The following is a 14,499-nucleotide window of genomic DNA, read 5'->3' on the forward strand; positions in this document are numbered from 1 at the left end:
TTTGAGAACAATCATGTACAATTTAAGGCAGTTGCTTTTACGAATTATACACATACATTTTAAGGCTGTTGCTTTTGTGAATTATACACTTACAATATAAGACTGTTGCTTTTACGAATTAGAAGTTTCTCGAGAGGTTAACGACTAAAGTGGTTCGACGAGGAAAGCAACATCAGAATGACAGAATAAGATTGTTGTTTATTACTTGTGCTACTGTTTCTTTTCTTGCTCATTATGTCTTATTTATTTACGAGGTAAACAAAGAATCAGACATTATTTTGGTATTTAATATTGCATGGTGTATGTTAACCTTTACCATTTTCACAATTCAAAAATAAATCAAAGCAAATATGGTGGCTATTGATTTTTCAGCTTCAATTTTTACATTTTCCACTGCGTCCTATCTTTGGTATTAGGTGTTTTTTCCCCATTATTTTGCCTGCGTCTTATCTATGCTAACGTCCTATACACAGTAGATCAATACATTATAATCTGTGGAAGTAGTTTGCTCCACAAAATCCCTCATAGATGAAGTGGAAATTCAGTTAAAGGGCCATAACTCTCAAACTAATTGACAAAATCTGATGAAAAATGTGTTGGGCACTTATACACTTCATGGTGATCTTCAGTATGTAGTTTAAAAACAATCTGTCAAAATTGTTGAAGTAGTTAGCTCCACAACCTTTTCTTAACTAATCAACCAACTGTATGGTAACTCCAATACATCCTTAAAACTTTGTTTTGCAGGGGTATAATGATGACCTAGACCCGATGTGTACAAACAAGCTAATAGGCAGTGTGAATACTATAATATGTTCATATATATATGCCTCCCTGCTACATCTCAAATAATGTGTAGACAAGATTTCAACTTTTCATTTAAAACAGTTATTTTCATAATCAATGCTAATCTTGGAGCATTTTGAAAATAAATAATGAATTGAAAGTCACTGAATTTATTATGAAAAATTTATTGGCCATTCCTAAAATATAGATGGTCATAATCAGTCTTTTACCTTGTCACATATTATTTGATGATTATATAAGTTAAAGGTATTCTTTTAAAGATATGTAAGAAAATTAGACTAAATGTATTTTAGTTTTTAATATTTTGATGATTGTTTTCACAAAGGCAATTACGGAGCACACAGTATTGTATATAAATGCTTATGTGATTCAACATGTATACATGCATATAATACTCTCAAAGAATGCACTGATGCATTATTGGTAAAATATAAGACTATTAAACTAATCTGAAGAACAAAAGTTTCTGAGCATTAATCTGTTATAAAATAATTGGGAGAAAGAAACTGATGATGTTGAAATGTGTATAGCAAAACAATTTTTACTTTTGTGTGTAACATTCTCATTTCTTTATAGTTTTCCTTTTGAAAATACACTAAGATTACATATAGATTCAGGAATACCACTTGTATATTCATTTAATGTTAAAGTTTGAAGATCTCATAGGAATTTCCTGACTTTTTTTTACATCAACAAAATTAAAAATCACCAAGTACAAATCAAAAGTTATTACGATGTTATCTCAGCATGCTGTGCTTATTATGCAAACTTGATACTTTCTAAAAAAAGAACTGGATGATGAATGTTACTTTACAATGGTTATATTGTTAAGACATCTACTACACTGTTTGATGTTATTTGGTTGCGCCGTCTTGCTCTACCTCTCCTGTTTTATAATAAAACTACATAAAGCACAATCAATGTACCTCAATGAAATTTGGCACAAATTCTGAAGATTTCTATGATATGTATAAATATGATAAATCCACATTCTTTTTGAATGGCCCTCGTACTCGTGAATATGAGCCATATGATTTTAAAATGCATTAATGTTAAAGTTCTACATGTGTAATACTATGAGTAGAGAGTATGTTTTATATGGAGTACAAGTTTCTGTGACAAGTTACTGATTAGTAGTCATTTGCTGTTCCTGTCCAATAAATATTAATAAAAAATATATCCCACATTAAGACATTTTAAACAGTATGCATGCCACTTCAAAGTCAAGGCAACATAATATATCTTAAAATCACATACTGTAATATATGTTGTTTCCATTTACTAAACACATTAAGGACATTAAAATACCTTTTTTAACCGAAAGGATATGATGTGAATGGCATGTAGCTCATTTAATTGTCATCCTTTGGGGCATAAAATACAAACTATACATCTTGACATAATATTTAATTGAAAACATCTACATGAGTATAAAACATTATGAAGAGGACATCACTTGCTGAACACTGGTATTCACACTTTCATAGTCTAGTGTCACTTCTCTGAGCCTATCCCCAAGCAGAAGGGGCTGTCGACTGTCCGCAACGTTCATCAGGTTTTTTAAAGCTTCTCTAGCTGCCATATCTTCTGCTATTATTGCAGATTCACCGGGGGCTGGATGTAAAAAACAGCTATAAATAGTCTTTTTCAATATAAAGCTCTTTTTTCACAATTTCTTTTTCAAACCAAAAGAATCATACTAGTAACTTATTTGCAATACTTGATCAGACTTTAATGAAATATTAATGCTTCAATGTCAGATACCCACGATGGACCCTTTCTGTTATACTCAATTCATTGGAATAAATTTACCACATGATTCCAGGCATATATTACTTCAGTGTTTTGTGACGTAACTTACCAGCCCTAAAATACCTGCCCTAATGTTCCAACACTAATGTTCAAGCCCTAAAATACAACCCTTTAATAACAGCCCTAATGTACCAGCCCTTAAATAACAGCCCTAATGTACCAGCCCTAAAATACCAGCTCTAATGTACAAACCCTTATGTACAAGCCCTAAAATACAAGCCCTAAAATACCAACTCTAATGTACAAACCCTAATGTACCAGCCCTAATGTACCAGCCCTTATGCACCAACCCTAATACACCAACCCTAAAATACTAGCTCTAATGTACAAACCCTAATGTACCAGCCCTAAAACACCAACCCTAATGTACCTGCTTTTATGTCCTAAAATACCAGCCCTCATGAACCAAACCTAATATTACCCTAATGTACTAACCCTTATGTACCAGACATCATGTACCAGCCCTAATGTACAAGTCCCAATGCACCAGCTCTAATGTATCAACCCGAATAAACCAGCCCTAAAATACCAGCCCTAATGTACAAATCTTTACACACCAGTACATGATCAAGTGACCAATAAATAAAACTTACACTTTCCAATGAGCTTTTTGTCCACATAAATGCCCACGTTGTACACGGGCATGAGGGTGTTTTTGCCAGAAGCCCACAGGATCCTAGGCTCTGGCTCCCCGCGGCCTGCCGACTTCAGCATGGCTGACAGGAGACCCATTGGGTTCGGCAAGTCCCACATCTCTGTCACATCCCGGCCAACTAGCTGTGGGATTATGAAGTCTAAGACAAACATCTCTGCCTGCTTCTCACCCTGAAACATACATTTTTATCACTTAAATTAGTAAACATTGTCATAATATATAATATTTATAAAGTCATTAATAAACAAGAGTATCGTTGAAAGTGGTGGATGCTCCCCATACACCCATTTTCTATGAAAAGGCAGGAATTGTAAGACAATGTGCTGTTAGAAAGTGAATAGTTGTAGTGTTATTATACACTAGTTGAAAATATTCAAAACATATGAGCAGAATTAAATTTCAGTTCTTTCCAAGATTGGCTCAAACAAACTCCCATTTTCAATGACTATCAGATTGAGGGAGTTCAGGGGAGATAACAAAATAATGCAGGCAAGAATTAAGTTTCTTATTTACTGCACTTCCTCTTACTGCCATCAATCAACAGTTTTAAGTTTCATTCTACCCCATTACTACTGGCCATTAGTATTTTCAAAACATTGCCAGAAAAAAAAAACATTTTCGAAACATATCATGTAAAAGGTAGATAACTGAAAGAATATGAAGGGTAGGGTTATCATTCTTGAGCACTGCACTTCCTCTCATTGCCATCTGTCTATATATTAGAATTTGTATTTAAATCCCTTTACTGTTTTATGATATGATGATTTGAGAGCACTGCACTTCCTCTCATCTATCTACTTGTATATGCTAAGTTTTATTTCAATACAGTCAGTAGTTTTGAAGTTATTCTCAGGACAAAAGTGTGCAAGCACCAATTATTAAAAAATGGTCACGGGGATAGATATAAACATGAAAAATATGATTATGGTTCATGTGCACTGCACTTCCTCCCATTGCCATCTATCTGTAGACCAAGTTTCATTTCAATTCTTTTATTATCTTCTAGATTTGGCCCGGACAAGCACCAATTACAATAAAATGGTTAAGGGGATATAACTAGATAAAGAATAATAATATGATTATGGTTACTGTACACTACAATTCCTCTAGTTGCCATCTATCTATATACCAAGTTTTAACTCAATCCCATCAGTAGTTTTGAAATTATTCTTCGGACAAAGATGTGAGGGCCAGCTGAATAGTCAGACAAAGCGGGATTATATGCTCTTCCTTCAGGGCGCTTACTGGTCAACATACTGGTAATAAAAAATCAAATTGAAAAAAAAAATTGTTTGCTAAAGAATACTTTTTTCTTTCACTAGTTCATATCAATAATGCTTTGACAGTTAAAAATTACAAGTATTAAAGAATCATTTTTGACAATTATTATTTTCAATATTGTTATAATTTTTCTAACAGTTAACTTGATCATGCTGATTCTAACTAACACAAAGCTTTGACCCATACTTACTTGTTTAGCAGCATGTGTTTTGTCATGTGACATATTTTCTGACTGTGTATCTGCAAAAATGTAAACATATGTAGCAGAATGCATATGGCCTAATACAGAATAGAGGACACAAACATGAACATATGTAGCAGAATGCATATGGCCTAATACAGAATAGAGGACACAAACATGAACATATGTAGCAGAATGCATATGGCCTAATACAGAATAGAGGACACAAACATGAACATATGTAGCAGAATGCATATGGCCTAATACAGAATAGAGGACACAAACATGAACATATGTAGCAGAATGCACATGGCCTAATACAGAATAGAGGACACAAACATGAACATATGTAGCAGAATGCATATGGCCTAATACAGAATAGAGGATACAAACATGAACATATGTAGCAGAATGCACATGGCCTATTACGGAATAGAGGATGCAAACGTAAGCATATTTAGCAGAATGTATATTGCCTTTTACAAAATAGAGGAGGTAAACTGAAACCGATGAAGAACAATGCATACTGTCTATTACAAAATAAAGGAGGCTGCTGTTGATACATACGAGGAAAATGACATCAAAATAATTGGACAATTATTAAAGCCAGTGTTAATATTGTGTGTTTTTTGTCTGGCATCATGTGTACCCAAAAATAGGTTTCATTTGAACATATTGAAATTTCTAAGTCATGGCCAGGGTGTTATAGCATAGTGACAAAGATGATAACAGCAACACCAATGCTATGACAAAACCTTGACGTTTTCTTATTAAAACAGATAAACTTAAGTTTTAAACCTATAAATAACTAGTTGGTTCCCATTTTATCAATACATTCAATAATAACAAGAGCACCGCGAAACGGAGCATTATACGCCCGAAGAAGATTCGGCTTGAGGTCTTTAATAAACATTGCGGTTATGCTAGTATACTGCTTACTAAGTTTAAAAGTAGCATGCCTTGGAAAGTGCTCACAACACATCCTTTTAATGTAGCAATAATTTGTATAAAGTTATCTAAAAATTGCTTTATTTGGTTACAAAGTTGTGGCTAGGACACGTTTTCTAAAAATTCCTTTATTAGTAGTAAAACAAAGTTGTGGCCTGGACACGGAATTGCTAACGCCCCCCAGTGAAATTAGCCTTTGAGGTACGGACCTGGAAAGCATGCTTGACAAATCCTTTTAATGTAGAGATGATTTGTATAAAGTTATTTGAAAATTGCTTTAGTAGTAACCCAGTTATGGCCTGGACATGGAATTGCTAACGTCCTCCCCCCATGGTGATTCTAGTGTTTGAGGTATGGACCTGGAAATTGCGCGGGACACATCCTTTTAATGTAATGATGCTTTGTATAAAGTTATTTGAAAATGACTTTATTAGTGACCAAGTTGTGGCCTGGACACGGATTTGCTAACGCACTCCCATGGTGATTCTAGTCTTTCAGGTATGGACCTGGAAATTGCGCGCGACACATCCTTTTAATGTAGTGATGATTTGTATAAAGTTATTTGAAAATCGCTTTATTAGTTACCAAGTTATGGCCCGGACACGGAATTGCTAATGCCCCCCAGTGAAATTAGCCTTTGAGGTACGGACCTGGAAAGCATGCTTGACAAATCCTTTTAATGTAGAGATGATTTGTATAAAGTTATTTGAAAATTGCTTTAGTAGTAACCCAGTTATGGCCTGGACATGGAATTGCTAACGTCCCCCCCCCCATGGTGATTCTAGTGTTTGAGGTATGGACCTGGAAATTGCGCGCGACACATCCTTTTAATATAATGATGGTTTGTATAAAGTTATTTGAAAATGACTTTATTAGTGACCAAGTTGTGGCCCGGACACGGATTTGCTAACGCACCCCCATGGTGATTCTAGTCTTTCAGGTATGGACCTGGAAATTGCGCGCGACACATCCTTTTAATGTAGTGATGATTTGTATAAAGTTATTTGAAAATCGCTTTATTAGTTACCAAGTTATGGCCCGGACACGGAATTGCTAATGCCCCCCAGTGAAATTAGCCTTTGAGGTACGGACCTGGAAAGCATGCTTGACAAATCCTTTTAATGTAGAGATGATTTGTATAAAGTTATTTGAAAATTGCTTTAGTAGTAACCCAGTTATGGCCTGGACATGGAATTGCTAACATCCCCCCCCCCCATGGTGATTCTAGTGTTTGAGGTATGGACCTGGAAATTGCGCGGGACACATCCTTTTAATGTAATGATGCTTTGTATAAAGTTATTTGAAAATGACTTTATTAGTGACCAAGTTGTGGCCCGGACACGGATTTGCTAACGCACCCCCATGGTGATTCTAGTCTTTCAGGTATGGACCTGGAAATTGCGCGGGACACATCCTTTTAATGTAGTGATGATTTGTATAAAGTTATTTGAAAATCGCTTTATTAGTTACCAAGTTATGGCCCGGACACGGAATTGCTAACGGACGGACAGACGGACAGACGATGGAGGCCATAACATAATACGACCCTTCGGGCGTATAAAAATGGAGGTGATAAAGCGAAGGACCCACTGATAAAAATGTAGATAGTGAAAGTTGAAAACTCACTGTGTTCTGTGTTTGACTCCATGAGAGCACCTATTACAGCCATCAGGGTCGTCACATGCTCCTCCTCTGATGGTGGATATGTCTACAATATGAAAGGGGCAGATTTTACGGAAGTACCGGGTTGGTATGCAAATGAAAAACACATGTATGTTTACTGCAGTCATCAATATAAGACTTTTTGATGAACCAGCCCAAATTTGTACAAAAGGCTTGTCCTAATTTTGACCAAAGAAACTGAAACTTGTTCTACTATCAATTTATTAGTCATTAACATGTTCATGCAGCATTGATATTAATCTAATTCACACAAAAAAGTAAAATTGTAGAGCACTATTAAAGGGGCTAGACTCCAGATGATATGATTGCAAAAAATTTGTCAAAAACTGAAATAAAAATTGACATCCTTTACTGATTGATGTATCACATTGCTTACAAGACCTGCATCTCTTATTCCAATTCGAAATTTACTACGGTCGTTTTGCGCATTATTCCAATTCAAAATTTACAAGGGTTGTTTACCCCAGTAAGTTTCAAAATAGTGTCGGTATATTTATCTGTACTTGTAAACAGATATGCTTTAAACTGGGAAACCATTATGCCCTATTTCAAACAAGGAAACACAGATGAGACAGCAATATGATTGTTGCGTTTATTATTTAAACCATGTAAAGTGATGAATTATAAGTCTCGTATTAGCTCGCATTGAAAAGTCTAGGCTTGTTTTGAGGATATACTGTATTTGCGGATTTTTGGACCATCTGGTGTCTAGCCTCTATAATATTTTGATATAATAAGCCAATTCAGATAAACCTTCATAATGTTTATTCCCACAGTAACAACAGTACATACCACAGACTGTATCAAGTCTCTGACTCCAAGGCTTGTGGCCACTTGCAGCAATGTGGACTGGGACATCAGGAAGTCGTGTATAGCTCTGAAAATGCAATAAATATCAGTGTGTATGCAGATTCATTGAATTTAAAAACATTGCATGCCAAATGTTGAAGTCAAGCAGCATAACGATATATGTTGGATTAAGCCATGGGACTTGCTACACATACTGCCAGTGTTGAAGTTATTGTGCAATATTTAAGATTTAAGCCTTTGATGACACTGCCACAAATGCTATGACAATTTCTCAACTTGTAATTTTTGAAAAGTAGATGAGCTTAAATGTTATTATTCTTTATAAGACTGGGAGACAAAACATGAAATGTTACTCTTAAAAAAAGAAGAATTAAGAAAAAGCTCAATTGCTACCAAATGTCTAAGCTCTGAAATGTTAAGGTGTTTTTTTCAGTGTGACCCTACCACTCAAGAAATTAAAACAAGAAGGCCAAAATGGCCTTATATCACTCATCTAATTCAAATGTTTAGTCAACTAGTCAGTGGTTCTTAAGGATGTTGTTAAGCAACCACTTCATGATGATATCAAGGGGAAGACTTTCAAAGATTTTACAATATAGGTATATATATATACAAAACCTAAGACCTCTGAAAGGGGATTTTTTCACCCCATGGTCATAATTTAAACAATTTCGCAAAAGGTCACATGTTGAGGCTACATAAAAAATATCAAAGGTCTGGGCCATGTGGTTTGAGAGAAGACCATTTTACAAAAGTTTACTTTTAGTATATAGAAAACTACAAAATAATTATCATAATTCTTCCATTCAGTCCTAGGTCTTTTGGTTTGGGTTAACCCTACCTCAAAATAGGTGCCGACCCTACTTTATTGATAGTCTGTTATTTTATTTTATTTTTTAATTGTGTGTGTGTTTTAATTTGTAGTTTTAAAAGCTTTAATGTGATAAATACTGACATGCTGATTATTTTAAGGCAAATAACCAAATGATGACAAAAACATTTCATACATAAAGCCTAATAAAAAATACAAAAAGCCTACCAACCCTAACTGTTTTTTGGCAAGATGTAACCCTAACCATGCATTTTTAAGACCCTTTGCATTCATACCAGAAGACTACTGAGTTCCAGCAAGGGCTTTATCAGCTAGTAAATCACATATAACTGTAAATCTACCATTAGCATGACCCTGAGCTAAGGCTGATCTTATCTGGGGGGTTTAAGGGTCAGATTTATTTTTATAGATGCTGTTTTTCCAATAAAACACACACTTTTCACTCTGCTTAAACAGTTTACAATTAAACCAAAGACAACCAGTGGTAAAGTTGTTCAGAATTTATTGAAGTTCATAAAATGCTTTTTATCCTATCTTATATATAGCTAGAGAAAATGAAAATTTAAATTTTACTATTTAAGTATAAAAAAAAAACTGGTAGCTCAAGGGCGGGGCCATTTTGTTTACCTCAAGGACATTATTTAAACAACTACATGCCAAACCAAATATCCAGGGTCAGGAACTTGCGGTTTCAGAGAAGAAGATTTCAAATATTTCACTATGTAAGTATATAGAGAACTTGTGACCCCTGTGGCGGGGTCACTTTTGACCAAGGGACATTATTTGGATAATCTTGGTAAAGGATGACTACCTGAAGCTGCATACTTACATCATGTCTGACCAATGGGTTTAAGAGAAGAAAACATTAAAAGTTTTAACATGTTGAGGCTGGTCACTGGACACCAGATGACGGACATTGCTCGATCACAATTGCTCACCTTGACTTTAATCCTTTAGGTACCGACCTGTGTTTTACATGATACCATTTTCATATGTTGAACATTTATGCCTTGTTATTAAACATTTTTTTTATGGATGAAAGTACCAGAACTGACACAACCATATGTAATGTGCAAAGTTTAACAGAATAACCTCTATTTTAAGTGTGACCATGAGATAGAAACCTTGGTCGACTGTCTCCGTGGCCTTGTGGTTAAGCGTCCGCCTACGGAGCGGGAGGTCGTGGGTTCGATCCCGGGCCGCGTCATATCGAAAGACGTTAAAAGCTGGTACAAGTAGCTCCCTTGCCTGGCGCTTGGCATTTAAAGGGTAGTGCTTGGAAAAGTGGTGTACTCAGTACTGGTTTAACCCAGGAAAACTGTATCCCGTGTAACGGTGCTTTACACCGAGCACGTTAAAGAACCAAGAGGTCTCTTCGCAAAGAGCTAGGGTATCGCACCCGGATCTCTTGTATCTCACTCTGTTTCTTCAAGTCTTTCAATATCTGGATTTGACTGCGAATTGCCGTCACTTCTATCTCATGTCACTTATGGCATTTAAAAAACACAATTTAAGTCGTGATGGCGTCACAGCGGAGTCAAGCCATAATGCAGCCAATGGGCGTGGGCAAACCTTGATAAACTCAAATGAACAAACTAGAAACCTTGGTCTTGCACAGCACACATTGTCTCTAAGCATGTGTTAAACATTTGTGCCTACTTATGTTAAACTTGTACCAAAAATGAGAAAGTTACAGCCCAGACATGACAGTTGCTGACATACAGATGAACAGTGTGGTTACTACATGTCTGCCTTCAGGGATACCATATAACACTGAAATTTGAAAATGTACTTACATTATGCCCTCTTCAAACATTCGAGGGTAGGAAAATCTTAGGTAAGCTTTGATGCAACGACTGGAAAATGCTTGACCTGCAGAGAGAAAACATTTTACAATTATGGTGCATTATCAAGTAAATCTACAAATACTTGTCTTTTAAAGAGTTGAATTAAAACTTTGAACAGAACAGACTTTAGCGGATATATTTTTTGAAATAATGGATTTGTAGTGACTAGTGGTACAGATGCTCTAACAGGAGAAGTCTGACAAGATCCAATACATGCAGAAATTGAACTGTCACATGTGCCTTATTACATGATCAATGCAAAAGCTATATTTATCCACTGTCCATCCTCAATAACTTACGACGTTTTCTGAGAATTAAACTTCTATCCTAAATCAATATAATGCAAAGTGAAATAATTTATCAACAAGTCTTTGATAGCTTAGTGATTGTATCATTGAGTTTTGATTATGGAGAACAGAAAATCTACTAGAGATAAATATAACTTGTGTTCTGATCATATTATTATGCACTTGTGACAAAGGGTTCAATTTTTTAATGAAATAAATATATTTCATATAAAGTTATACAAATATTATGTACTTTCATTTATTTTTCAAAACAGAAAAGTTGGGAATTTTTACTTTTGTGTTTAAGCATTGGAAATGGGGACAAACTTCAGCCAAAATTGTACAGAAAAACCCACTCGATGTACAGGTACATGTTGCCCTGAAATTTGTATAGGCATAAAAGAGCCCTTACCTTTAAGATTGTGCATTTTGAAGACTGTGTGAATCAGTGTAAACTAGTACTCTGAGTCCTTACCATTTTGTGCAAGTTTTGAGTTGTCCACAATGGTGACATCTACCCCCAGGCCGAGCTCCTCCTGTCTCTGTACCTCCGCCTCCCAATAAGATCTGTAAAACACAGGTAAAGATAGCATTTTGAGGTAATTTCTATCATTGAATGGCCATAACTCTCGAGTGACTACAGCAATAAGGCTGGTTATCTAACTTGTTCGAGATTTTATGCTATTTCACATTCTGACCAAATCTGGCTGTGATTTGACATATGCTTCTTAAGTTATTGAGCGGACAAGAACAATTTAAGGTAATTTATTAAACTGGCATATTAAAAGTCAACTTCAATCACAATTCTACAACATTAATGTTGTCTTGTTCCTAACCTCTGTACAAATGCTGCATGTAGTTTCTTTTCATCAAAGTTTTCTCCTAATCTCTGCCCAAATGCATATACTTCAGAGTCATGATTCCTGTAAAAGAGACAAATGAAAGTTAAATATTTCTGATGTATACAGAAGTTCACAAATAATTAATACTCATTGCCAAAGCCTACATTGTATATAAGCAAGTTATCTGTTTTACCATTCTATTGCCATATTTTTGGTTTTCTTTCTTTCTTAAATCTGAAACATCTCTGCAGATTTAATTTTGACCTACTGACTACAGAAAAACTTATTTTTCAAAAGTTTATTTCATTTATATAAGCTGCTTCCTCACAAATTGAACATTTAAAACTTTGAAGATATGAGAGCTGGTCTGTTCATGATAATCATTATACACTATATACTTTTTGTATAGAATAAATAGCCTTGGCTGACCAAGTTGGCAAATGATGACATACCAGCATCCATAGGCAGCTGGATGTCTCTCCTCCTCCGGTCCCACCTCAATCCTTCTATGGCTTAACTCTGTCTTGTATGCCCATCCACGTCTCGAACTTGTGGCTTGTTGAGCATATGTAGTATTGTGCCGTATCACATCTGACAACAAAATAAAAAAAAAACTTTGACCTCTACAGCATGCCTGGCAATATCATTGACATAAACTGCCATTCAATCTCTATATCAATTATGTCCTTCTGTAGTTTTAACTAGATAAATTCATGGAATTTACTTGCATGTGCTGCAAGGAAATCTTTTATATTATCAAGAATGTAGATCTTTCTAGATAATCTGAACTTCATTGTCAAGCAGTGTCGGTCAGGCAGGCAGCAGACACAGATTTACCGGGTCTATATGTGTTTTCTGTGTTTCAACTTTCTTAATACAGTATCAGAGTTACAGATATGATTTCCAATGTATTTGAATATTACTCCACACTTTTGATAAAGATTGGGTGTCTCACATTACAAAAGAATATTTCAATTATCCCATCGTTTTGATTTGAAGTGAGTAACAACAATGAACAATTGTCTTTTATTAGTGTGATTGGGAAACAATAACTGGTAACAACTTTTGATTAAAAATGAGTGTTTAAAATTGCTGTTTAGTGTAAAGTTCACATTACAAAATAATCTAGAATTTGACAACAAATGCATTTAATATTTAATACAAACTAACAAAATCAAGAGCAGCACTGATTCTGTAATTAAGTTTCCAATATGCCACCAACTATCTTCGCCGATGATGGTGGGTTTAAATAATGTGTTAATATGTTTGACTGAGTTGGTAATACCTTTTTCGACCTCTTTTTCTTGACATATTTGAGGGAAAGCTTGCATATGTACACCTGAGTTTCCGCCTGCATCTGTCTATAATGGTATTTACTCATTAATCAACGGAAAGCGTCTTTAGTCCAACCCGAGGTCTTCGATTACTTCCGGAAAATGATCAGCCAATTACGGAAACCATTATCTATTTTTAACAGAGTGAAATAAATTAACCGAATTGAGTTCACCGAATTATACAAAATGAGTTTCCAATTCTCATTTTTATAACATTACGCATCACTTTTAAATTATTTGCATTTTCTGCCTTTTCTTATACGTTTTGTTACACATTGATTTTGAAAACAATTGCGTTTTCTATGATTTTAATGGAGTATTTACGCAAATATGCAACTTATCTGTAACTCTGAATACTTATGGGGACTTTTAAATTATTAATTTACTGATAGTTTATTGATATTGTTTAAACAGACTGTAAATAGCTGCCATTTTTTTTATTTAAGGTAGATTGAGGGATTTAGACCTCAATGCAAGATTGGGTGCATTGTTAGTCTAATTTTTTTTCTGTTTTTACATAATAAAATCACATTTAATTTCAATCTTTTCGTGAATTATATCTTTCCAATAGACTAATACTCAATCACTTACATAAATATAATTGAGAAGTAATATATTCACAAATGAGATTCATGTTTATGCACCAGTCAATTGTAACCACAGCCCCCTCAGGTCCGGGGGTATACCGGGATAGCCAGGAAAATGTGCTGTGTTTTAACCTTTCAGGTGGCCTCGCAGTGCCGGTTGAATGCGGTGGTTTTGTCTTCGCGCAAAATATAGCGGTGAATGGGCATAACCTAAGGTCCCTTGGGGGATTCTGCAATCATTTCGTCCCCGCAGGACGAGGATTTTAGCTGGGATTGGTTGGACCGAAAGTCAAAGTCCTCCCTATTCCCCGGACCCTGGGGGAGCAGTGGTTACAATTAACTGGTGCATTAGAATTATATGTAATTTTTAATAACTTGATTTGGTTGGTTTAATTCTTACAACATCTAAATGATGGAGATTTAAGGGACAACTAATATTTACCGTGTATACAGACGGATGTCAACCTGTTTTTAACTGTATTTAGAGCTTGCTTTGCAATAAGCAATGACCTTACACACCGTAATGTCGACATGATGCCAGCTTTTACATGTAAACCGCCTTTTCGTAAAACTTTTTAAATTAAATATTTCGG

At 35.2% G+C, this 14,499-nt stretch overlaps 1 protein-coding gene across 1 annotated transcript; it reads right to left on the bottom strand.

Moving 5' to 3' along the window:
• Positions 1–1,109: 1,109 nt before the first annotated feature.
• On the bottom strand, positions 1,110–14,497 carry LOC128232201 (39S ribosomal protein L44, mitochondrial-like). Its single transcript, XM_052945614.1, has 10 exons — positions 14,349–14,497; positions 12,438–12,576; positions 11,980–12,066; positions 11,619–11,710; positions 10,806–10,881; positions 8,160–8,244; positions 7,311–7,392; positions 4,746–4,795; positions 3,213–3,444; positions 1,110–2,421 (listed from the first exon to the last, which is right to left on the bottom strand). The coding sequence occupies exons 1-10, from the start codon at positions 14,437–14,439 to the stop codon at positions 2,246–2,248; spliced, it is 1,110 nt and encodes a 369-aa protein (XP_052801574.1). The 5' UTR covers positions 14,440–14,497; the 3' UTR covers positions 1,110–2,245.
• Between the last annotated feature and the right edge of the window lie 2 nt (positions 14,498–14,499).

This window comes from Mya arenaria, chromosome 4, assembly GCF_026914265.1.
Source record: "Mya arenaria isolate MELC-2E11 chromosome 4, ASM2691426v1".
Taxonomy (NCBI): Eukaryota; Metazoa; Mollusca; class Bivalvia; order Myida; family Myidae; genus Mya; species Mya arenaria.